The sequence below is a fragment of the Lates calcarifer genome, linkage group LG17 (genome assembly GCF_001640805.2).
Source record: "Lates calcarifer isolate ASB-BC8 linkage group LG17, TLL_Latcal_v3, whole genome shotgun sequence".
In the NCBI taxonomy this organism is placed as follows: domain Eukaryota; kingdom Metazoa; phylum Chordata; class Actinopteri; family Centropomidae; genus Lates; species Lates calcarifer.
In genome coordinates, this window is record NC_066849.1 from 12,019,600 (window position 1) to 12,046,547 (window position 26,948).

The 26,948-nt window shown below is 41.0% G+C and overlaps 2 protein-coding genes across 5 annotated transcripts; one reads left to right on the plus strand and one right to left on the minus strand.

Annotated features, from left to right (window-relative positions):
- Positions 1-2,532: 2,532 nt before the first annotated feature.
- Positions 2,533-24,550, plus strand: tpm4a (tropomyosin 4a). Of its 4 annotated transcripts, none has more exons than XM_018673386.2 (9): positions 2,533-2,885; positions 4,537-4,662; positions 18,932-19,065; positions 19,216-19,333; positions 19,453-19,523; positions 19,636-19,711; positions 20,891-20,953; positions 21,355-21,424; positions 22,206-22,448. In XM_018673386.2, the coding sequence occupies exons 1-9, from the start codon at positions 2,772-2,774 to the stop codon at positions 22,286-22,288; spliced, it is 855 nt and encodes a 284-aa protein (XP_018528902.1). In that variant the 5' UTR covers positions 2,533-2,771; the 3' UTR covers positions 22,289-22,448. The 4 variants fall into 4 exon arrangements, with proteins under 4 accessions (XP_018528902.1, XP_018528901.1, XP_018528904.1 ...); XM_018673385.2 differs by lacking the exon at positions 22,206-22,448 and adding an exon at positions 23,127-24,550 and having other exon boundaries at positions 2,536-2,885; XM_018673388.2 differs by lacking the exons at positions 2,533-2,885; positions 4,537-4,662 and adding an exon at positions 9,351-9,950.
- LOC108881394 (40S ribosomal protein S27-like) lies at positions 24,393-26,016 on the minus strand. The gene is made up of 4 exons (XM_018673390.2): positions 25,849-26,016; positions 25,313-25,421; positions 25,058-25,168; positions 24,393-24,924 (listed from the first exon to the last, which is right to left on the minus strand). Exons 1-4 carry the CDS (start codon positions 25,852-25,854, stop codon positions 24,896-24,898), a joined length of 255 nt encoding a protein of 84 aa, XP_018528906.1. The 5' UTR covers positions 25,855-26,016; the 3' UTR covers positions 24,393-24,895.
- Positions 26,017-26,948: the final 932 nt, after the last annotated feature.

Sequence of the window (26,948 nt, forward strand, 5' to 3'; positions counted from 1 at the left end):
TAGGTAGGTGTTAATGACAGATGACACTGTCCTTTTGATAATTCCCAATAGCACATTCCTGCCTGTCATAATGGCTCCAGTGGTTATGTAACAGGTAGAAGCTGCAGCAGAGTTTGGATAGTATCTCAAGTACTTATGGCCCTGTATACATTAGTACAAATACAAAGGACTAACTGTTATACAAGGGAAGGAATTAAAGAAGACTGATAAGGTGTAATGGGGGTTGATGTTGTAAAATGTCTCCAGCATACTGAAACTCCTTGTTGCACACATTAGCAGTACTTGATAGCTGAAGCTGCTGTGTATTGTGTTGTTGTTCTTTACAAAGACTTTTGATTTACCAACTATCTGTCCTTTATTCTGACCTCAGTTAAACAGCTGGTGAACTGAAGCTGCCAAGACACTAAAAGCTGGCCAGTCGCACCAGCTGTTAGAGTAAGTTCAAACTATGTACCTGAAACAGAAGTTGAGCTTTACATGTCACTAAATTGAAAATGGTTGTGACACCATTAGTTGTAATAGTGACATTTTATTATTGCTACTGAGCATTTACTAACAGTAAATGGTTCATAACACACTGTAATGTAGTTGGATGTGTTTTTAATAATTACATCTGTGTTTTACAGCACTGGCATTTGTTATCTGTTTATACACCAGCCTCCACTAATGGATGCCCACAGCAGGAGTTACAGTTGTTGACAAATTCATTCACTTGTATCTGCTTACAACTGCATTATAGTGTTATAAACCATTCATTAAATGTTAATATATTGCTTATGAATGCTAAACTGCAGGAGTGAAAGTCAAGAGAAGAAAAGAAGATATGACTGATTAAAATGTTTAATAATGATGTTAACTGAGAATTTTAAATGACATTTCACAAAAATAATGTACCTCAAATTACAAAACACTGTGCTAATACTGTTGGCCTGGCTAAATGACTGCGTATAGCTTTGGTTAGGTTAGCGTGACAGGACATTTCCCACTCATTTTAAAAGAATATTAACTCTGAAACACACATGACTTTTTCTATGTTTGCATATATAAATTAAACAAAGTCCTTACAATTACAAAGGATTATATATAAATATTATTATATGTAATATGGAAAACTAAAATGATTATGTTTGTAAGTTATGAGAGGTCTTGTGATGTTAGCAACAGTTTGCAGAGCCAGTTGATCACTTGTCATTGGACGATGCTGCAGATTTCCTAACAACCGTTTTAAACATCACTAAAGTCAATAATAACTGAGACATTTTTGAAGTTTTCATGGTGAAACATAATGTGGTAAATCATTCAGACAGAAAACTGAGAGGGGTAAGACTTTACACACAAACCTAGAAAAGGATTTAGAAATAACCAGACCTGGGGAATAACTGTGTGTGTGCTTGTGTTCATCATTGTGTGTGTACATTCATATCCAAGGATCCTCTCCCTTCGGGGCCCTCCGTCTTTCTCCATGTCTCTCTCTCTACGAGTGACTGTGGACACAGGCCTCCATTGTTCACATAAACTCTGATTCTCCATCTGGTTTCATCAAACTCAAATATCAGGTGCGCAGAACTCAGAGCTCCAGTTTCACAAGGTGCTTCACAACTTCTCACAAACCTCTGACACATTTTGTTTTCCTGCTGCCCTCAATATTCATACTTGAAAGAACCGCACAGGAGCTGTTTAAATTACATTATGTTGCCATAAAACCAAATCACCTGAATGATACTGTAATGGAGGCGCACAGGAACCATTGCACTGCCTCGTAGAGTATTACAGCTCAGTGATACAAACTAATCATTTCATTTAATCCCTAGTTACCTTTGTTTGCTTCTGTCCTCCATACCAGCCAGTTTTGTGTTTTCATTTTAAACCACATCACGGCATCTGTTTTCTTATTGCTTTGCCGTAACCAATCAAGCCTCCTTGACATAACATTAGACTTGGGCAGGGCAACATCAGCTTCAGCTTTCATGGTAATATTTTGACAGTGTGTTCACAACATGAGGACTCTCTCTCGCCTTCTCTCTCCATCCTTTGCTATCTCTCCCTCTCTCTACTTTGGATTTCACTCTGTCTCTCTCTCTCTCTCATCATCTAATGCACACCCCCTTAAAGGCCCTGGGTGTGAGATGGTGCCTGCCAGAGGGACTCTTTATCCATTGACAGGAGGTTAAATGTGGAAACGGGACCTGCGCTCCTCTCTCTCCTGACTGAACGGCTGAAAACACAGCAACCCAAATAAGGAGATTAGTGAGTGAGTGGAGCGCAGCAGCCAGACCATTCCTCAGAAAGACCTTGGATGGGTGCTTTGATAGGGTGGAGTGAGTGTCTGAGAGAGTGATAGTCAGGGAGTCGAGATGGAGTGGACGTAGAGTGGTGAGTGGAGGGATGGAGGGAGGAGTGGATGGAGAGGGAGATGGAGAAAGAAGGATGGATGGAAAGGAGGGAGGGTGAGAACATGGGAGGAGGAGGATGAGGAGGAGGAGGGGGTGATCAGAGACTGGAGGCAGGTTCTGTTGCAGTTTAAATAACTACCCATATAGGGCTCAACTCTCCACCTCTGTTCACAGCTCCTTCTGTCTCCTTCCCTCTGTCTCTCCCTTTCTGTCTCTCTCTATCCCCTCCTGCTTCTCTGCAGCTTTTGCTGGACCTCATCAGCTCTCATCAGCGCCGAATCTCCTGCATCTCACTGCTACAAGAGACAAGACTTTGGGCTTTTGAAGTCTTTGCATTTTATCATCTCAGTGAGGAAAATACAACCCTAGCAACCCACCATGGAGGCCATCAAGAAGAAGATGCAGATGCTGAAACTGGACAAGGAGAACGCCATCGACCGAGCAGAGCAGGCGGAGACGGACAAGAAGGCGGCAGAGGACAAATGCAAACAGGTGAGAGTGAAAGACCAGGACAGACAGAGATGGATGGGTCAGTAATGAGGGCATTTATACTGTCACTGTACACTCAAATGAAGAAGCCAAATGTCCAATAATACCTTTTTATCTACTGTTTAGATTAAGATATTGGGCAAAAAAAAAAAAAAAACACAACACAAACACCAAATAAACAACTTGATACCTTTTCACTATGATTCAGAGGACTAAATCTATTGTAAAATAAAGAATTTTCCATGTAAAAGACATATGCAGACCCAGTGTACGAAAAGCCCGTACGCTTTTCCTTCAAGGATTTTCTCTTTATCCAGGTCTTAGGATAATCACAACATTGATACCATTCCAGACATACCTTTAAGGAAACAGTCTGTAAACACTTCCCATTTATTTATACTATAATCCACACAGCTAATTTACTGTTTGACTGGAGTAGTATCAGAGATAGAAAATATTTGACCCCCCCCCCCCCCCCCATTTTCCATTGCTCAGAGTCTGGATGGTAAATTTAACAAATGCTTGTGACAGTGTGTGAAACAGAAATGCACACACACACACACACACACTGCTCCTTAAAAGGCCAGGCAACACTGTCAGGATGAGCGCTTGAAAATATAGTCTCCATTTTGTCTTAAATAATCAGTTACTTCACTAAATAGAAGCATCCCAATAATGTTTGAGCACAATGACCACCTGAGTGACCACACCACCCACAGAGCACAAACAGCATCAACAGGAGTTGAATTTGTGAGCAATAGGTCAGTGTTAAATCTGTTTACAGTGAGGCTCAAAGACAGCGCTAAGAGAAATGATCACACCCTCGAGTGATGGTAGCTACTGGTCAGTTCAGATGATAAGACCACCCAGGATCAGGATTTGGTCTTTGGGGAGGTAAAAAGTGATGACATCCCTCCCTCCGGGATCTGTATGAGCGAACGTCTTTCATTTCGTCTATTTGACGGATGTATCCAACACACAGGAGACAACACGCACATAATAAGCGTGTAAATGGAAACATGTAGCCACATAAATGGGAGATTAAACACACACACAAACACACACGTTAGGCCTGTGGTCCCAGGCGTCTGTGTGTTCTCACTGATAACAGCTGTATTTTTAGACACCAGGAGAGAATGACAGTGTGGAATTCAATGGGATTATCAGGAGGACTTCATGGGCTCAGAGGGGAACGCACTGATTAGGAGGAACACTTAACCCTGTGAGTGTGGATGTGTGTGTGTGTGAGAGAGAGAGGATTAGGCTCCGCATACCAGGATTCATGTCATGAGAGACCGATAGTAAACCATTACTGTTTAAATGTTCCCAAACATCATAAACAAAATTAGACTCCCAAATCAGGCGCAGCTGCTTTATCAGAATTTAAACACCTTGGCTTCACCAATGTCCCGTTTGACTGAACCATTATTTAACCTCACACCACGAACACTCCACAAACACATTAAAAACAAGAAAATACTAAATATTTGATTTGTCATTTTGCTCATATACGCAGCAGTTTCAGCATTATAAAGTTTCAGCATGCTAACAAATGCTAATGTAGCTTATTGTAACTTATAATTGTCCAAACAGTGTAGATGAACAGAAGAGAGCAGAGCAGACCTAAGTGGACTAACAGTGTTTGATGTTGTAGCTGGAGGAGGAGCTGGTGGACCTCCAGAAGAAGATGAAGCAGACGGAGGACGAACTGGACAAATTCTCAGAGGGCCTGAAAGATGCTCAGGAGAAACTGGAGCTGTCTGAGAAGAAAGCTGCAGACGTGAGTGAAGGGTCACACACTCGTACTGTATATATGCGCACACACACACACACACACACACAGGGTGGTCAGGGTCAACTGAGTTTCACTTAAGTTGACTGTAAAATGTGAAGTGAAACTGCCAGTCATATAATAATGATGAAGCGCTGGTTCCTTTTGAAACCTTGGCAGGAGTTTGAATATTGATGAAAAGCTGGTGCTCTTGTCATTAATGGCTTGCTTTTTCCAACTCTGACACACACACACACACACACACACACACACACACACACACACACACAGACGTTACCATAGCACTACTGAAATCTCGGGCCTATTATTCCACAGCTGGACAATTTCTAAGCCAGCACCAGCTGTGGGTTTACTTTGATCCACTGTGAATGGTTTGGAGCACTTCAGAGACTGTTACATTCCTGTGCAGCCACTCCTGAAAGATGAGCACACGGATAAACTGTAACCCCCCACCCCCGCCCCAACACACACACACACACACACACACACACACACACACACACATTCAACCAAGTCCTGCAAGACAGCTAAGGGTTAACAGACAAACACCACTGTTGTTCATTATCACCATCCCAGTTAAATACACTGTCTACACTTTTCTTTTAGACCAAATTCCAGTTTGGGTTTTCTTGCAGCAGTCTGTGCACATGTCAACTCTGCCATAATGACAACAGCAAGACAAAAGTGTGGAAGTATTGTTTAACTTTTAACAGTGATATGTCATGTTATTATCACCATGAACTCATGTGCCATCTAATATATACCTGATGTTGGTACAGGTACATTTACTCAAATACTCCAGTAGTACAATTCTGAGGTACTTGTAGTATAATAATAAACAATAATAATAATAACACTCAAAATAGTATTTTTCTCTCCACATAATAGGTGCTTTTACTTTTGATACTTGTGTATATAGTTTATTTTAACTTAAAATGGCACTCAACTGATTTAGCATTACACTCACTCACAACATTGTCAGATTCATGATGGATAGATATTTTTATTGATCCAAATTGTTGCAGCTGAACCAGAGATCTCGCCTTTTTATTCAATGCATTCTTCTTTCTTGTCAAAACCTGGTGCCTTCATTACCCACAATGCAACATGATTGCCAACAGCTCAGTCAGAGTTCCGGGTGCACTTACCCTAGTAGCAGCTAATGTAGCATTGAGCCTTGAGCAGAGATGAGAAATGGGCCACAGAGGCTCACTTGAGCCTGATTGGCTCACTTCTCTCTAACTACACCCTGGCAGTTATTGTCATTTTCAAACTTGTAGTCTTCAGCTTCAGCTGACTCCAGTGACTTGAGGCAGTGTTTCAGATTTCGTGCAGCTCTGTTTGGAGACAAAAACAGCTTTTTCACATATGCCAGTAGGCTCTTAAACATTTTCAATTCTGTGGCATTCCTCTTCTCTTAAACTTTTTAATGCAGGACCTTCACTTGTAATGGACCATTTTTGCACTTTAGCACTATTACTTTCACTTTTTTCATCACTGAGGAGTCCCATATGAATCTTGTATAGAAACAGCCTATACTGACATGAGTGTGTCCTCCACATCAGACCCAAACCAGTTCTCAGGTCTGTGAGAATATTTTTGTGTACACAAATAATTAATCTCAGTAAATGTGGCAGAACATTGGAAAAGGCAGTTCTGTGCCTAATCAGCTGCAATCTGGGAAAAAAGATCATATTTTAGATTGTTGGCAACACCGCAAACCACAGCACTGTATATCTGTCAGTGGTGGTTCTCCCAGCATATTAGCGTGTGTGCACAGGCGTGTGTGAGAGAGAAAGAGAGAGAAAAAGAGAAACAGAGGGGGGACTCAGATCTAAAATAAGCCCTTATTAGGTAATCAGTTATGTTCAAGATGAGAAGAAAAATTAAACTTAAATAGCAAAAGCTAAGAATCCAGTAAATCATTCCATTGAGATTACTAAGCAAACCATGCACAGAGAGAGAAGCATCAGGGAAGAAAAACAAAAAAAACCAAACAAACAAATCTCTCAGCTACAACCAAGATGTGGTATTGTTTGAGTCTTGTGGAGGATATCCCCGGGAAATGCAGCATCGTACGACACACAAAGGGAAGGGAAGTGTCTGACATACAGACACAGAGTCAAAGGCTGAGACACGCTGGATTATCTTCACACAGTGATTAAATAAACTCTGAGAACAGTTCTGAGAAGCCCTGCATGCAAAGTGGGTCAAGTGGGCCCCTGGAAAAAAAAAAAAGTAGGAGTTGAAGTTGTGGTTTGAGGGTGGCTAGGTGTGTAGCTTCCATTCGTGGGTGTGCTGAAGTATGTCAAAAAAAAAGTTTAGCCAAGAATAGATGTTCACAACAGCATATTTACAGTGAAAATCCTTTTTTCTGACACCAACTTTTCCAGCCAGTAAAGCTATTCTACTCCACTTCCATGAATTCCCTTCCACATGTCACTTATTAGAGGCAGCAGTCAAGTCATTACACATCTGAATTCACACAGAGAGCACTAACAGATTGGAAACCTGGAGGGGGCTGGGAAAAACAGAGCAGTGAGCCAAAGACCCCAACAAGCGAGCAGTTATGATTCAGGAAGAATAGTCCCTACAGCACTGACAAGTAGTGCTGCTATTTAGGTCATCGCAGTTCACTTCCAGCTGAAGTCGTCAGGCAAAGCCTTCGTCTTTGAGTCATAACATCAGCACAAAGGATGTGAAGGATAAAGGTGGCACCATGAAGTCTTAATGCAGGTATTGATAACTACACTCGCCACGGCAACAGTTGCTGTTTTAGGGGAGAGAGCTGGACTGTGGTGGCCGGGCAGGGCAGAGAAAGCAGAGAGCAGGCAGGGGGGTGGGGTGGATGGTGGTGGTGGTGGTGGTGGTGGAAGGGGGGGGGCTGTGGTATGTGAGGAATGCAGCTAAGGCAAACAGAAAGCCCCACACTGCTGCCTCTAATGAAATCAATGCTTCCAACTTTTCCGGTGCAAGGGGTGAATCAGACGGAGAGACTCGATGGACTGATGAGATTGATTTGTGAGAGATTTTCTTCTTCACGCTGAAGAAGGCCAGATCAGAACCAGATCTGGGCCGAGCTGAGATGAGATCTGCTGGCCCGCTCAGCCCGTCGTCCACCCACAACATGTTTGCTCTGCAGGCCCAATCATGTGAATAGGAAATAGGATGAGGGTATACACAGGCAGGGCTGGCAGAGAAACATGGAAGATGGAGCGTAAATCTGATTTACAGACACACAATCGACATCATCCATGAACAGACAGGTGGCAGATATTGTTTGTTTTCTTACGCACAAAAACACCTCAAAAATAGAAAAATTCATGATGAATATTGTACACTGAAAGATTTATTACCCCAGAGGTAAACAGACATAAAGCGCCTCACTCTGTGTATCACCACCTGGTTGGTTTCCTGCGTGCTGAGATATGTTTCATTCATTCAAAATCATGACCTCCAACACACCACAGTGTCCTAAAAAACAAGCCCCACTGAATTATGCATTCTTACATCCCTTGACATAACAATAACAGCAAAAGTAAACTGACCGGGACAAAAAAGATGTATTTTTGTAATGATAAATGAGGTTATAATGATGTAGGCAAGATTTTGATCAGAGCTGAAAACCCCCTCAGACCTACCTTGGTTATAAAAACAAGCTTCACAGACAGAAAACAGACCTTTATTTCAGAGTACAGTCAACATCACAGGCAATCGAGTTCCCAACAATACGTATAAAGACATAAGGGTAAACACAGGCAGGGCTGGACTGTATATGTGTAAAACAATGCACAGGACAACTAGAGCATCATATGACATTACATATCATAAAGTTATATTTTAGCCTGACAGATGCTGGATATCTGATGGCAAAGTATTGATATTTTAGATGAATCAAATCATATAAAACAGCTACATTTTAGCCAAAGATCCTTTAAGTACTGTTATCAAAGAACTGACCAACGTACCGTGTGTACCAAGGGACATTGTACGCTTGAAAAATAAACTTGTCAGTGTCAGTGTTCTCATGTACACAAACTTTACACCTCATCTGCCCTTCACTGCCCTTCAGTGTCTTGTTTCTTATTGACTGACATGTACCCTGATACCAGCATACAGTATCTGTCATAATCTAATATACCGGTCTAACTCTACAGGAGATATTAGGCTACAGTATGTTCTCAACTTTTAGCTTGTTCTTCTGCCTAAAACTTTTTTTAGGCAGAAGAATTAACAGATTTTATCTTTGCAACACACAACATTCAGATTTATTTTGCAACTGCATGGAAAGTCTTGACTCCCTGGTTTTGGAATAATAGAAAAATCCTCAATGAAATGTTGGGGGAAATAGTTACATATTAATGTCATGTTGTCATGAGAGGTGGAAACTTTAAACTTAAGACTGAAAAGGGAAATTTAATGGTCAGATCAAGTTTGAAGAGGTTGAATTTTTTGTGTGACATCTAAACTATGGGCACTGCGCCTATACAATAACTGAAAGTAATTCATCCTGGCTGCCCTTTTTTCTCCTTTGAAAGTCTCGTAGCAGTGATCACATCAGTCACAGGGATCAGCTTTTACACACACACACACACACACACACACACACACACACACACACACACACACACACGCCCCGCCCTCTCTGACCTCATCGTCCCAATCATCTCTCTCCTCCTCCTCCGGCACAGTCTGGCGCCCTCCGCTCTCTTCACCGCGCAGCTTTACCAATCCTCCTCCTCAAACTCAAAGCGTCCGGACCCAGAAAACCGGCCACATTCCTGAGGACAACTTTCTATATCGCTCATGAACTTTACATTCCTGCAGACCAGAAGAAACATTTGGGGAACACCTGGACGCTCTCTACTTCCTGGTTATATAACTTTTTGTTGCACTTGAACGAATCCTTTACATTCCAAAGACTTTGGCACCGGACGGACATCGATTTTTTCCCCCATTTCTCGTAAAACCACCGATCAAAGTCATTTTTTCTTATTATAATATCATTCCTAATAGACTAAATAAGCAGGAGGCAGCAGCCTACGTTTTTCTTTTTTGCACAACCCAAAAGCAGTCTTAACTGTGTGTGTGTGTGGTTTTCTTTTCTACGTGTAGTCTTAAATTAAGTAACAAAACAGTCAACGATGGCAGGTGTGAACTCTCTGGATGCTGTGAAGAGGAAGATTCAGTGTTTGCAGCAGCAGGCCGACGAGGCAGAGGACCGGGCTCAGGTCCTACAGAGAGAGCTGGACAGTGAACGGGAGTGCCGAGAGAAAGTGAGACAATCAAATCCTCTGAGTTTTTTTTTTAGGTCTTTCTCTCTCTGCTGTAACTCCCCCTCCTTTTCCTTATTCCTTATTTCTCAGGCTTGATGATTTAAATGATGTTAACTTCTTCATATTCACCTCTCAGGCTCTAAAAAGTCTACGTACTTCATGTCATTGATTCATTCGCGGGCGTGATTGTGCCACAATGCAAGGCGTTGGTCTCTAATGAAAAAAAAGTTTGGATTCCTGCAGGTCTGTGCGCATGCTCACTGTTGTCCGACTTACAGGCCTCTGTTAAAAAAAAAAAAAACTACTGTGAATAATGTGGACCACGTAGACAGCATTGAACTTTTTGTGTGAAATGTAATTCACCTATTAGACTCACAAAATTACTTTTTATGAAAGAAAAAATCTAATTATTACTTATTCATTATATTATAACTGTATCTACTTAGCTTTTAAAGCTGCCAGCGATTAGATTAGTTGTGTAATGTTTTGACTCAACAGGGAAATTCAGTGTTAACACTCTTAATGACTTGCCCAGCGGAACTTCGGCAGGGTGGATGCGTGCCAGCAGCAGCTGTGCGCTTGAAGGTCTAACCGCTGTGCCACCCTGCTTCCACAAGATGATAGGAAAATAAAGGGCACTGAGTTAAAAGTATGCCTACTCTGTTATTAGGGATTCAAAGGACAGCACTCTAAAGAAAAAAAGTGCCATCTAAGTTGCTGAATCGATTAGTTGGTCAACAGAAGATTAGAAGGCAAGAATTTTGATCATTAGGTCATCGCTAAAGATTTATTTGAAGCCAAAGTGGCAGAAAGAAGTCACTTGTTCCAGCTTCCTGTCCAGTTTTCTTAGTCTTTCATAGTAAAAAGTTGAATATCTCTGGGTTTTGGACTGTGGGTTTGACACATGAAGACACATAAAGGCGTCACTTCAGTCTCTGGAAACTGTGATTGGCTTTTCTTTTTTTGCTGCTTTCTGACAGTTTATAGACCAACTGTTAATCAGTAGATTAATATTACTGAATGGATGAATAATCATTGGTAGCAGAGCTGTTACGTGTTTACATTTCAGTACGCAGAACCAGCAGAATGTTGCAAAACCAGGGTTGTAATTAGCACAAGTCATTGCTGAAGTTCCTCAAATGTGTGGTGTCTCAAACTACACGCATTGGATGTGACTCGTCTGTTTCTTCTGAGTACTTGCCCAGCTCTGTCACCTGCCTGTCTCCTGACTCTGTCCACATCAGAGGTTTACAGCGTCACTCAGAAAAGGTAGAGATGATGTAGAGGGGGAAAATGCTTAGCAGCACAGATAGATAACAGTCTTGACTTGTTTCACATGTTGCTTTATGGCATACAGAGCCATGTCCTTTGCATAGGAGGTGGTTAATGACAGGACAAGTAGAAAGATTCAAGGAGAGTGGGAGGGGAAGGTGTGGCTGTAAAGATATGGCAGCTGAGATGATGAAAGGAGCAGGTCTGTTGTAGGACTAACCTCTTTGTTACAGACTGCCTATTAGGTAACAGGGCACCTTTTTAATTTGACAACTGGGCGTTTGCTCAGCTTGTGGGTAATCACTCTGATATCAGCTGGTATATTTACATCAGTAGTTTGTCAGTAAATACCTGCAACATATGAAGTACACTAACTTTAACATTAAGTACTGTCCTTCTCTTCTTCTTCACTCTTGTAAAGGCCTAGAATCATTAGTTTTATTCAGTGAAATATTTATGTCAGACCTGCTGTCACACACTGAATCAAGAGCAGTAAAGTGGGTACAGTAAATGGGATAGTAAGTCACTCACCTCATATTAATTTCTGATGGCAAATGAGGTTACTGTGTCATTTCCTGTTGCTTGTAATGGGGCAGGCATGAGTATAGTAACTGGTCAAGAGTTGGGAAAACATAACACATCCTTCAAGATAACAGTGTCAAATCTCACTTTAATTGTCATTTATCATTTACAAGCATCCTGTAAGTGTTTACCAAGCACATTGTAATGTAGATATAAGCAGATAGAAGGACATTTTGATATTTTTATTAATGTACAGTGTTGATGTCATGATCTCTTTATGTACTAGTATGCAGTTATAGATGCTTCAGAGGAAGAGTTAAAGTTGTAGACACACACACTGCTCCTTAATGCTAAATATGGGGTGGCAGGGGGTTGAGTCCTCTACCTGCAGAGTGGAAATATTACATTCGGACAGTCTTCCATTTCACCCGTAAGCGTTAATGTATAAAAGCAGTTTCAGCTGTCACAAGTCTCATTCCATGTGCACTCAAAGTCGAACAGAGTGGCGCATTTTGTGTGGCGAGGTTGGTGTGGTCCCATATGTGAATAATTAGGGCAACCTGGAGTTATTCCTTGGCACAAAAACTCTTTCATAGGATCACAGGGAGATCAAAAAAGGAATCTTGCTGAGTGTGTTAACGTAATGAATCATTGTTTGGAAATGTGGAGGCAAGAGAGGAAAAAAAAAACAGTTGGCCACATCTCTCACTAAAAACTACAAGTAATTGGTTTGTGTTATTTCTAATGTGGTTTTGACGCCTCTTCAGACGTTACTCAACTGCTCAATAATGCTTTAATGCTCCTTCAGATTACAGAGAAATGACATAGTCTTGAAATGCTCACTTGACCTCTTTAGATGTGTTTTTATTTACGGCCATTATTCTTAATGAGCTGTTCAGTTTTCATAGTGTTCACAGCAGTTATAGTTGTTTTGTGGTTGAAGGTTCAGTTTTGATGATGATAATTTGTACTTTATTCACTACGCTGAGAGCTCTATAAGCAACACAGCTGAACCGGATTGGCTGCTTTTTGTTATTTGGAAGCAAAGTTGAGATAATACTTTTGCATCTGTGATAAGCATGTTTCCTTTTCTTAAATATTTTGAGGCTAAATGAAGACTCGGATCAATTTAAAAAAAAAAAAAAGTCAAATGATCAGAAAGGCAATAAAAGCACAGAGTTAAAAACTTAAAAGTATCTATTTCCTTTTTTGAAGTTGAAGTTCATTCATGTTGTCACCAGACAAGATAATGGTTGCCATGGCTGTAGTTTGTTGTACCACATAACATGCAGACATACAGTTTGCGGTATACTGACCCATATCTAAAACCAGATTAAAAAGGGAAGTGGGACTCAAACCCCCGCCTAAGTATTAGTTGTGGGAAGACCGTCCCTCCCAGGATGTCGTCTGATGACTCTGGTCCAGCACTTCCTGTGCTTCTACTCCCAACACTTCCTGTCCCTGAGCTCCAGTCCTGATCAACAGGAAGATTAGTGTGTGGTGGTTGTAGTGTTTCTACAGTAGTTAAAATAATGCTCAGTTAAGAAGCTCAGCTCACCAGGTTGTCAAAATCAACTGAAGGTATCATCTGTTTGCTGCATTGTGCGCTCAGTTGGCTTGAAGGTTTTCTGCCCTCAGTTTCACAGATTTGGTGGAAAGAATGACTTCCTGGTGTCACTATTTTCTTTGGACTTTCTCCCTGGGAATAGCTCAACTTTCCAAATATAACTGCCACATGTTGATACTTTTTGGCAGTCGTTGGCATTCAGGGGAACACTCCCATGTCAGTGGCTTGTGGCTTAGCTGATTATGCAGGCCAAGGTTGCAGGTTCTAGCTCAAGCAAGGAGTCGAATTTATTTGTACAGTCTGTGCTAGCAAAGCAAGATTTGCTTTAAAGTCATCGAGTAGCATATAGAGTGGAAATGATAATGGTATTTTTTGCAGCTCTTATATAGCATTTAGTAGTGTGTGAACCATTTTAAATCCAACTCTTTCAGCTGTTTTTTTCCTCCTTTATGGATGAATGCAGTGTTCACGGAAACAAAACGTTCAGTGATATTTTTGTCGAAGCAGAATCTCTACATGTGTTAGCAAGTCAGTGCTAGTACTGCAGAGTGGAAATGGAATTCATTTAGCCTGAAAGAACCACATAAACTTTTATTGGAAGGATGTTTACTTGACCTGCGTGACGTTAAATCACCTGCTCTCTGTTTGTCCAGAGACCACACAATGTAACACTTTTTAAGATTTATGTGAATTCCAACAAAACCAAAAACTGAATGGCTGTCTGAATCCTGAAGAGTTTAGTTTATGGTATACTTTGTGGATTCCTATGATTTTTCATTTGACAAATGAGTTGCTGTCAACTCCTTGTCAGGATTAGGCACCTCAGTATTATTATGGCAGTGCTTGAGCTACAGCCTCAAACCAGCTCAAGATGTGTGTGAGTCAGAATATGAACATACTGTAGAAAAAGGAGGAGCTTATTGTGATTCTTGTCTGGAAGTTTAATGACCCTCCTTTACATATCATACCTCATGACAGGCTGACTTATACTGTATGCAGCTATCTTTGCATGCCAGATCTTTATGGGAAAAGATTACACACACACTCACAGACACGCATTCACATTGAGAGTAGCGAACAGAAGTGTCAGGAATAACTTCCCCTGAACCCCAACAGCATTGTGCAGCTCATTAGCCCACTGCCCTGGAATCAGCCAGTAATTAGATTCCTCTTTCACTTGTCCTTGATCCTGTCTCTAATACATGTAATACACTCAGGTATTTCTTAAGTCAGTCCCAGCAGAACTGTGCTGTATCTTTGAGTCACAATGTAGACTGTTTACTGTGTAGAGGCGAATTGAGATTAGATAGTCAACCAGTGACAGAGAAGTAAATTAAAAAGCACATTAGAGTCCTTTATTCCAACATATTGTTGTGTGTAACACTTACTGATGCTGCTGAGTGTTAAAGAAATCAGTTCAACATTTTTATTAATACACTTACTTACTTTCTTGGTGAGCGTTAGATGAGAAGATTGATACCACTTTCTTGTCTTTACAGTAATGAAGCTATTGCCAGCAGCTTAGGTAGCTTAGCCTAGCATAAAGACAGGAAGTACAGGGAAAGCACCTAGCATGTCTCTGTCCAAAGATAGCAAAAGCTGCCCACTAGCACATTGAAAGCTCTCTAATGAATGTGTTATATCTAGTTTGTTTAATTCATACAAAAAAGGTGAAAAAATGGCATGTTGTGGTTTTACAAGTGGATTCTAGAGACAACAAGACTGTTAACCACAACTTGTTGTTTTTACACATTGGTTTCTGTACAGATTAGACAAGCGTGATCATTCATTTTAATTAGTGTGTGTTAAAGGTGTTGTTAGGCAGATTTTGTTTGTTACCTTGTAGACAGAGCCAGGCTAACTGTTTCCTAGTGTTTCCAGTCTTTATGCTAAGCTAAGCTAACTGGCTGTAGCTCCATATCTATCCTATAGACATAACAGTTAATACTCTTATGTAACTTTTTGCAAGAAATAATAAAAAGCAAATTCCCCAAAATGTGGAGCTATTCCTTTACAAATCTTACTGCTACTGTGGCTAAATGCTGTTTATCAAGACACAAACTGGTCCTGTTAAGTTACTGGTATACCATTCACCTCTTTGAAAGCAATGGTGTTACATATTAAACTAGCTTGATAACAGAGTAGCACTAGTATCTTTTACTCATATTTGTGTATGTGGGGGCACATGTGTGCTTGCTGCCACAGTCTTCCTGATACTCTACCACGAACCTTCTCCATAGTTTGTTTTACCATATAAGGCGGTGGTGCGTCCCTGGTAGCCAGAGAATGCAAAGTAGGTGCTAAAGGAAGGGGCATGGCCAGAGAGACAGAGAGCTCTGAAAGAAAGAACAATCAAAGGGGGGAAATGAAAGGATGTTGGGTTGCTGACTTCCTGTCACCTTTTTTCAAGATCCCCATTTATAAAATTACATTAGTGGCTACTCATGTCGTAGAGTCATTCTTCTTGGTAGTTCTCATGCCTTGTAACCTTTACCTGAACATTACAGTCACACTAATTATGTTTGTGTGAGAGCTCTGAATTCTTTTCAGACAGGTTGTGTTGCTGTCCTTTTACTAGCATTGGTTAGATTATTTTCCAAGGCTGAAGAGGGGAAAGTATTCTCAGCAGTACCTTCTGTAAAGCTTTTCTCTTCTTTGGTCATGGCCTAGTGAATTGGAGGCATGAGAGTTTGTACTGTACGCACCCATGTTTTTTTTTCTTAACACAAGGCTGTCTCTGTCTATAAGGGGATTCCCCTCTGTGATTGTGAAAATCTGATGCCCGATAAAGCACACATTCGATTGTGAGTGTAGATATACCATTACCACCATAGTGGTATTAGCACAGGTAATTTTTATGATTTTTGTGTTAACGTGTTGCTTAACAACAAACATTTTACTGGGCAGGAAACTAGCTGGTTTGTAGTTAGTAATTATGTGTGTGTGTTTGAGGGAGGCAGAGATTGACAGACTGAGAGTGTCTGTTTGCATGTTTGCAGAGTGTGTTTGTGTGCGTGTGTGTGTGTGTGGAAGTGCATTACAGCACCTGATGTGCCAGTGTAGCTGACCTAAAGCTCATGAATAGCATGTTTGTTTGTGTGCAGACAGCATTCTTCACAGCACATTGCTTCACTCAGGACTCAGGAAGTAACAATATCTGTTATTTCAGGCTCCAGTTTAATTCAGCCCAACATTTCTCACCAGCCAGATGCGGTGTCGACAGATGCAGACCTGTGTTAAGGACAGGGCTGATGAGATTCCAAGATGTTTCAACCAATTTATGACTTTTCATTCATTCTGTGTTGGGTTAGGTTTTCCCTTGTCAAGCACCGGTTGTTTTAAGACACGTCAATGCTAGTTCAACAGACATTTCCTGTCTCATATCAACGGCCTCCCCCCGGCAGCTTTGGGTGCAGTAGGGCAGGACCTGGGAGAGGGCAAAATAGAACCAAGGGAGGGAGAGAGAGAGAGCGAGAAAGAGCGGTGGAAAGACTGACTGGCCAGTCAGCAGTTTAAGATGACATGGAGACAACATGGAGAAAATCTTAAAAATTAAAAAGAGGCCGTTGCCAGCTGCCAACAGGCAGGAAACCATGCTTTCATTTCCTGAAATATTGAGTCTATGACAGAATGGAAGAGTGGACTGGCTGGAGGTCTATTTATTCTTAGCACAAACAGACTTAATAACTCTTTTCCACAGAGCTTTCCGAGCTCTTTGCTTCTCTGTGCAGCATTACCTCTCCTCCTTTGTCAGTCTTTTCTCTTTCAGTGACTTCTCTTAGTGACTTTATCACACCATGTATGTAGCAGAATGACTCACCTACCTGTAAACTGAATGGCAGACACTTTGACTGTTGATCTGACTTCTGGACTGAATGACTTAGATAATGAGTCACTGACCTACTAAGGGCTGCCTTGCGACTGTGCACAGAATAATGTCTGTTTGAAGAAATGCTCAGCTGCTTCATTTCAGGAATAGGGAGTAAACTTGTGTGAGCGGGGTGGGTGTGAATGAATGGTTCAGTTCAGTGGTTACAGCCGCTCAAAGGTGAAGTTAAGTAGCGTTTTCTTTTGGTTGTAAACTTAAATTTTAACAGGGGAAGAGGGGGGGTTCTGGTATCCTTTGTATGAAAGAGTTGGGCTGGTTTTCAGTTTCAATGTGGCTCCCTAGGAGGTGGTGGTTGGATAAACTCCCTGGCCAACAGAGAGGAAATGCCTGTATAGTTGTCTGTTTGCTTTCTTTTTCCTCTCTCTGCCTTTGTTTACCAAGGGCAGATGAGAGGAAGCCCATTTGTCCTCCCTTACTTGCCCCAGTTCTGCATTCACAGGCCCCGGAAATTGAGTTTTTGCAAGCATTTCATTCAAATCTAAAGTCTGGCGATCTTCAGATATTACAAAGGATTACACTCTCCAGCCAAACACAGTAGTCAGTTCTAATGTTTCATCAGAGGCTGTTTATTACAGGTAGACCCTACTCCTATGGGAGACCCTCCAAGGACCTCCAGCTGTCTCTGTTTCACTTATTATTCATCGGCTAAAGTCAACTATTGATTTGTGAAACATGAACGACCCTGGAGAGAGCACGGAGAAGAGATTACAGTATCTCACTTACACATGGCACAGATGGAATTGAATGTATTTTCGATCACTTGCAGTCAGGCGTCTTTATGTGGTTTCAGGCTCAAGTGTGATAGAGAAGTAGCACAAGCTTTATGACAGAGAACTGAGTGATAAGGCGAAATATCTCTCCGTAGCCATGGCAGCACGGTTATATTTTGGTGATCATATTTGAAGTCTTTTATCTGAGCTATTTTCAGAGTGAGAGTCTGTTAAAGACATTGCATTGAATTTTTTTTTTTTTTTGTATACGTCTCTTTTCCAACTCGGAAATCTATATGTTCTGGTAACTGCTTTCAAAAGAGGATGCACAGTTTCTTTGAGAAAGTCTATATCGTACAAAAAATGCAAAGTTTAAAGCTCAAGTTGCTGTTGAGAATGTTAAAATATGTCATTGCTCGGTTCGTTTTTGAAAACAGAAGTGGTTTAGGACTTAAAAATGTACCTGTGTAGAGTCCTCTACACTGAGGTATACCAGAAATGTGTGATGAGGTGTTTTGTTTGTGCCTTTTTGATGAAACTACTCACTGCCACCTCCTGACAGTGGCAGTGATCCAGGAAATGTAGATCAGACACGCCTGATTCCCAGATAAACTTTGAATCTGCTTTCATTTTCCTCCAACATGATCCTGCAGAGACCTTAGCATCCATAAAAAACAAATTAAGTATACAAGACATGAGTAAAGCATTTATTTGGGTGGACGTAACTTGATTAAACAATAGCACAGTGTTGATTTTTGCATGCAAGTTTAATTCTTAGCGTTGTGCAAACAGTTAAAACAAGTCCACAGGTTGTTGTTCATCTTTTCTATCCAGCTGTCCCTACTTCTGTTCATATTTTTTCCTCTAGCTGTGGACTTTTCTCCCCACTCTGCCCTCTTTGTGCCTTTTTGATCTCTTCCTGTTTTAAGGAGGGGAACAAGAAAACGGGAAGACCAGCTTAAATGATTTCAAGTTGAATGAATGAATGACTAAAATTCTTTATTTTGTTCCCCCTTCTCAGGCAGAGGGTGATGTAGCAGCTCTGAACCGTAGGATCCAGCTGGTGGAAGAGGAGTTGGACCGAGCCCAGGAGAGGCTGGCCACGGCACTGCAGAAACTGGAAGAGGCCGAGAAGGCTGCAGATGAGAGCGAGAGGTCAGTATAAATCCTATTAAACCAGCGTCAACCTCGATATTCTCTCAGACACCTGCGTGTAACTTCTTGCAGGGTGGACTGGAATTTTCTTTATTGTAGTTTGCTACAAAATGAGTAAAAATGTGCATGCATGTTTCTCTGCTCATTCAGAGGGATGAAGGTGATCGAGAACCGAGCGATGAAGGACGAGGAGAAGATGGAGATTCAGGAGATGCAGCTGAAGGAGGCCAAACACATCGCAGAGGAGGCCGACCGTAAATATGAGGAGGTGAGCGGGAGCTAGTTTGGAGCGAGACTGACCTACTCTTGTCCCTCTGATTCTGTTGTGCTATTGTGTAAGTCCAAAAATGTCCCCCCCTTAAATTTTAACGTTTTTTTTGCCCCCAGGTGGCTCGTAAGCTGGTGATCCTGGAAGGGGAGCTGGAGAGAGCTGAGGAGAGGGCTGAGCTCTCAGAATGGTAAAACCTAATGAGCACCCAAATGCATAAACACATAAACATGCAGATACACACACGCCCTGACTTGTTGCTCTTCCGTCAAAACCAAGCATACGCCTGTGTATCTCTGCAGTAAAGCCAGTGACCTTGAGGAGGAGCTGAAAAATGTGACCAACAACCTGAAGTCCTTAGAAGCCCAGTCTGAGAAGGTGAGAGTGCCTTGTGGCGTGTGAGTGATGAGCGTGGTGGCAGTGACTCAACTCCCTAACCCAAATACATTGTCACATTTAGAATTAATAATTCTTTTTTTAGCCTCCCTCCTGAAGTTTTTCCACACAGGACAAATGCAGCAGACCGTAGCAAACGTTCTTTTTTTAAATCCAGTAATACTCAAGATAAGCATTATGTCTGGCCTATGTGTAAGGCCAGCCACAAACTGTGAGGAGAAACCACTTGTTTACCAAGTTAGGATGCATTCACTGACCCTGACAGTCTCTTGGCTCGCCCAAAGCCAGTGTGTGTATTCATTATGCGTCAGTAGTAAAACATTTATTTTTTTGTCCGATTTGCCACAATTAAGACAAAGCTTACTATCACTGCAGCTGCCTTCGTTCTCCTTCACACAACACACACAACCTAACATATACAACAGTAAACAACACCCTAAATATATACAACAGTATATGCTGAACTCCAGGTCTGGCAACCAGCACATGATCATCTTCACTTCCCTGTAGCCTGTCATTTGGGCTGTTCTCGTGGCTCAGTGGACAGTAATTTTAGTGAGTGCGGAGAGATACCACATCACCAAAGTATTCTTTCAAACTACCTTCATTATAATTGTGTATCATCAGGCCCTACTTACAAACCTAACCTTTTATTTTCTCCTCAAGCTGTTTAGATGCAAACCTGAATGCATCAAGAGTGCAAGACCAGACCTCCTTTGATACGTAGCTGACAGATTAGCCGCTGAGGTTGCTTTTATATTCATGGTTGATGGCCGCATAAGGTGTTTCACCATATGTGAACCAGCAGCCAGTAGAGACCTGCAGTACACTCTTCCTGTTTGCTACATTCCTCCCCAGGCACAGACAGGCAGCATGACAGCATGCCAGGCTTACCACATGACTGCTCTCCTTTAGAAATACATGCCTTCACTCTGTTCAGTCAGGCCTGCCGTGGTTGGCATCGCAGTTCGACTCGTTCTCAGTCCAGTCCAACACCTCGCCTCTTTATGTCACACCTTAAAGGGAGTGGTTTTACAGCTCAAAGAGCAATTATAATCTTTGTTAGCAGTATGTGAGCGCTGAGAGCATTTGTGAGCATGTATTTGTATTCTCGCTGCTAATTAGGTAATGTTATTTATCTGTGTCTCCGTCTGTCAACAGTACTCAGAAAAAGAAGACAAGTACGAGGAGGAGATCAAAGTTCTGACTGACAAACTGAAGGAGGTGAGAAGGAAAGATTTCACAGAGAAAGCCCTCTCTGATGGCATATACTGTCTGTTTTATAATATATGCTCAGAATACAATGTTTGTTTTTGGAGTGAAACAAATAAGTAATGTCACACATAAATAAGGGTACTGTTTTGAGCTTTGTTGCCTATCATTCCCCATACTCTCTCCCTAAGTTTCCCATCTTCCGTTACTGAATACATCATTTTAAAAAAGCAGACATGCCAGAAGATAATCAACTTTTGTCACCAAACTGATGATTTGTAAATGTAAAACATGTCGTTTTTTGTTGACTTTTGAAAGCACAGAGAGGCTCTTGAAAATATATGCTTCTCCAGTAATATGTATTGCATTCATTGGTTAGAGCTCATCACATACTGTGTCTTTATTTCTGTAAGGCTGAAACCCGTGCAGAGTTTGCAGAGAGAACAGTGGCCAAACTGGAAAAGTCCATCGATGACCTGGAAGGTATGAGACCAGTACTACTCACAGGCTGCAGATTAGCTCCACTTTGCACAATTTTTTCAATGTGACATGAAGGCAGATATTAAGTCAGTAGCATCACAGTTAAAGGCCAGTCATCTGGGTACATTCAGTGTCAATAAATGAGATGTGTTTGTGTATGAACCACAAGCAGATAGTTGAGCATAGTTTCCTGTTGGCCAGAGGCTAACTCTAATCATTATTGAGCCAACATCTTATTGCACAAACGCACAATGATATAGTTCAGTTTGACATAGATCCCAGAAGGAGTGTCCTATTTCAGCATCACTGGAAATATTTTCTGTGGAAAAGAAAGATTTCCCTGCCAAACGTATGGAAACACCTCACGTAAGACAAGCTAATAAAAGACCCTTGTTTCTGAAGGACAACTGCTCCGTGTCCGCCATGTTGCAGAGAGGACAGAATGTGCTCAGATGTTTTTAGGTCAGCATTATTTAGATGTTGAAACACAGGCAGCAGAGTTTATAGTTATTTGAGCACTTTTATGAGACGTTCAGAGCAGGCTTAAATGCTCAAAGCTCACCCAGCAAGAGAACTGCATGCACAATTAGATATGCATCATTCTTTTCTTCCAAGCAATTTCTGCATCTTTAAAAAGCCTGACCTATTTTTTTTTTGTCCTCTCCTTCCTCCCTCTGCTCTTTGCCTCCATCTGTCTCTCACTCTCTCGTCCTGCTTTTGGCTTGTTTGTGTCGCTGCTGTCCTTGACACCTGCCTGTACTTCCTGTCGACCTCTGACCTCCAGATGAATTGTATGCTCAGAAGCTGAAGTACAAGGCCATTAGTGAGGAGCTGGACCATGCCCTCAATGACATGACATCTCTGTAGATGTTCTTTTGGCATCTCTGTTGCTCTCTGCCTCTCGCTTCCCTTTTCCTGTCTTTCTCTGAATGTTTGGACTCATTTGCTTCTCTCTGTGGATTACATGTGCCTTCTGCCCATCTTACTATGCAAAAAAACACTAATTAAAAAATCTTTTTCTTTCCTACTTTGCAGCTTCTGTCTCTGTTCTTGATAATCCATACAAATGTATAGCTTGCTGTAGAGTAATGGAAGATTTAATTCATAGTCTCAGCTATGTACATAGTTCTACCACACACTGTTATTTTTATAACTAGGTCATCAACAGTTTGTAATTGTGCAGCTGGTTGTTTCTGTACATTGTCCATCTGATTATCAGTTACACAAGGTGAGCTCCTCTGGTGAGGTTTACTCTGGTTTTGGTGTGAATTAATGCAGTTTCTAGTCCCTTTTCACCCTTTAAAAAAACTCTGGTTTTAAATCTAACATTTTTGATTTTTTCTGATGTTATATATCCATGTGTGTCCATCAAGCGTGTCCTGATATCAGTACCTAATATCAACATCTAATACAATAAATGATGCATACAAGTCCTCTAACAAGTCCATCCACTATTTTTCTAACAGTCCCTTAACAGAGAATAAGAGTCAGCAGTTTATGCATGGAAAGGCATTGCGGTGTGGTTGAATTTTTTGCATGTGGCACAACTCAGCCAAAGTAGTTATGCAAAACATCTGTCCAGTAAAACAGATCTCTGTGCAGCTTTTCAAGGGAGACCTTATAAAGGAGGATGAATTAGCATGACATTGCGTTTTGCGATTTTGGTCGAGGGGTTCACCGTGTCACTTTTTCTCCCTCTCTCCAGAGAAACTATCACATGCCAAAGAGGAGAATCTGGGCATGCACCAAGTCCTGGACCAGACCCTGCAGGAACTGAACAGCTTATAAACACACAGAGAGGAAACTGGAGAGGATGAGATCGTCATATAACATTCCATTAAATGTTCGACTCCATTCCACATTTCGAGCTGTAAAATCTTTATTCCCCCATGTAAAAGGGGGATTAACTTAATGCTTGTCCCTTGAAGTTTTTTTTTTCTGAGGCACAACTTTGTTTCTTTTTTTTTATATATGGGGAGTCATTTTGAACTGAGTCATTTTTTTTTTTTTTTTTTTTTTTTTTAATCTTCAGCTGTGATTGCAGAAATTCTCTCCAGGAATAGATTCTTTTGACCACTCATTTAGAAAGACCTGGCAATTAAAATGCCCAAAAGAAACCACAGATTTCATCACTCAACCACTTAAACTGTCTCAATTTTATATTTTATGTGCACATACATTAAGCCTCTGTCTGATTATATTAATACATAGGCTACAGATGGCATTGGGTTTCTCTCGGTCTACATCAGTGTGGCTCTGAAGTGCCACCCAGTGGTGATATGAAGTTAGTCAGCAGTTGTTTTTCTGATCATGCTGTTAACACCTGAAGAGGCTACAACTACTACAACCGACATTTGGCTCATCTGCCTCAGCAGTGTCCTCTTACATGTGTTTAAACAGCAAGAAGTTCAAATGGACAGGTGGTCTAATGGAAAGGTTTCATTCATTAAAAAAAGTCGAGGCACATGCTGCTCAGTCACAGAGGGCTTCTTTACATTTAATCACTAAGCAATGCCTCCTCTGCTAGGTAATCCTGAAGCCTACATGTTGAAGATGCACAGAATATTTACAGAGCATTCTTCTTCTTTACTCTTTTTAGTTCAGGAGACTGTGCAGAAACTGAGAGCTGTGCATATACAGTATCTAGGCCATCTGACCTGCCGTACCTTCCCTGAAGCAGGACCTGACAACCTCTGCATCATTGCCAACAATACACCATAATGTAGCCAATATTTACTAGATTTACAATATCATGTATTACATGAGTGAGCTAAACCCCAAACCACTGGAAGCTCAATTAAGTTCTGTCAACCATGGATACTTATTGTATATAGTAGAATAATGTTAGGTATGTGAGAAGTTGTATTGTTTTGATTTTTTTTGTTTTTGTTTTTGGGGTTTGATTCATTTACACCACTTCTTTTTGCCAGGGGAACTATCAAGACCAAAGAACACACATACAGACAGACAATAAATTCTTCAAATGCTTTATTTTTGTTTGTGATGGTCATCATGGTTTCATCTCGTGCCAGGGCCATGAAAAGCGGCCTCACATTTGATCGAAGCTGTTTTGAAATATTTCATTCACCACCCCCCCTCTATGTCAATCTAATAAATGTTTTACAGAAATCATGACTCCTCTGATTTATTGTGCATTTTGACAATTACAAATCTACTCAAAACTACTCTACATCAAGTGCTTTCTTTTATTATTCTAATGCACATACAATTCAATCTGAGCACATGGGAGTGTCTATAATCTATAGCTCCTTTCTCCTGCTCTGTCTCATTCAACCCCACAGGGGGATTTGATTTCACTCTGCATTATCAAGATACAGATGAAGGTGATTTTTCTGCTAAGGATATGCTTTGGAGGTGCACACAGCCACTCTTTCAGTCCCGGAGTGCGAGGCTCAAACTCATTGATCCATGGTCCATATTATACCTGACGTGGGTGTACAGGTATGTTTCCAATCAAGTATATTTCCGTCTGAAGGCACAGCCTAGATAGACAAAAAGGAAAAATGTTGGTATCTCACTGCAGACAGAGCAGTGAGCTGGACAAAGTACTTTAAATATTTGGGAGAATTAGCAATAGTTTCATTTAAAAATACCAGTTTGTGACATTTTTCTCACCAGCAGTTAGTCTGCATTTCCCCCCTCGAGGCTGGCAGAGGATTATAGAGCAGCCTGTACAGGGTACCACTGTCTGAGCATGGCTGAAGATGGTGGTGATCCTATAACAGCCTGGAGAATATTTTAAAAGACCAAGTTAAAGCACATACGCCATCAAAAAAAACAAAAAACAAAAAACAAACAAACAAAAAAAAAACATTAGAAAATCAGTGAGAAAATGCAATGTGTGGTGCAGTAGGGACCCAGAGTCCTCACCCATGCATTTAACATCCATGAAGTAAGAGTTGGGACTCTGAACCAGCCTCTTCTTTTTGTGTCTTCTCCGCTCCTCTGCGAAGCTGGGGTGCATCAGGTCCTTAGCCAGCTGCAACAGTGAACATGATTTCAACATTTGTCATCTTAAATGGTTTTAATTAGCTTTCTATCCCTTCACGTGTTCCTTGAAAAACGAGGTAATAATGTTTTTTGTTTGTTGTTGTGGTTATTCTTTAATGCTATGGTGCCACCTACAGTCTGATGAATAAACTGCTAGTTAGGGCAACTACACAGACATGTCCAGGCAAGCCCGGGCATCTTCCCTGACACCTACACCTGTGTGTACTGAATGTAGATAATGATTCATCAAAAATTGTGGGAAAAATCATGTTGTACTCACGATGTATCAGCTGATTTATTCATCTATTTATCAATCATTTAATAATATACTATTCCAGCAGCCAGATCTACAAGTTCTAACTTTTCTAAGCAGAAATAAATACATATTAATAAAGCAATATACAAATTTTACTCACAGGCATTTTTGCTCAGGTCACTCAGGGTGTTCGTCCAAGTCAGATAAGATGTAGTAAAGTGCGATTTGTTCAAACGCGCCTCTCTCCTCTCAAACACTTGTAGTTCGTTGTTGGTCTGATGATGAGCGTTAACTGCTCTGTACCCGAGGGGACCGGGAGGGCGGGGTCTCTCTCGTTGGAGGAGGCGCAGCAGATAATACTGGCTGAACTGGTTCATGATTATTATGTTACTTTAACAATTACCTTTCTAAATAGTACAAAACATTAACCACGACAAATAAACAATGAACAGATGACTCAAATATTGTTTTGATTACAGCAGTTTTTCAAGTAGACTCTGGACAAGCTGGATCACCAACTGGTCAAATCTGGCAAACCAGATCATTTGGGTCTGTGCAATTTGATTAACAGCTTTGTTTGTAATTTGCAGCACTGGAGAGAATATCATCTCTCATGGAGCCACAGTCCTCCATCTTGTGACCCTGCACTTTAAGAGGGACTTTGTGTTTAAATCCAGTTTTAGGGCTTTAACTGTTTTAGATTATTTGTCATTAGTCGTGAAGTTGTGTCAGACTGCTTCCATTTTTCTGCATTTCAGGAAATTAACACACAGTAAACCTACAGTGAGGTGGTAGCCTAATAGGAAACTGAAATTATTTTCATGATCACAGCGTCTGACAATTATTGTTTCTGTTCTGAAACTGATTGATTTTAATGTATAAAATGAAAACTACTATCATTATTCCAGGTGAAAATATTAAGTGTTTTTTTCTGACCTACAGACAAAAACTCAAACATGTTGAGTTTACTTTCATATAAACCAGTGAAGCCACCAGGTATTGAGAAACTAAATATTCACTGTCAAACTAGCCTATGTCATTTAACTGATAATAGTAATATATAGTAAATATTTAGTATTTATGGGTGTTTGGGGAAGTAATGACACTGCCATGTGTAGTGGAGGTCAAACAGACATGTACACAGTATGTAGGCTCTTAATATGACATCTAATACCAGTCTGACATTGTCGGGGTGTAATAGACTCAGTGTATAACTGCCCCCCAAGCTACAAAAGTGAAGCAGACTTCAGCCTGGCCTGG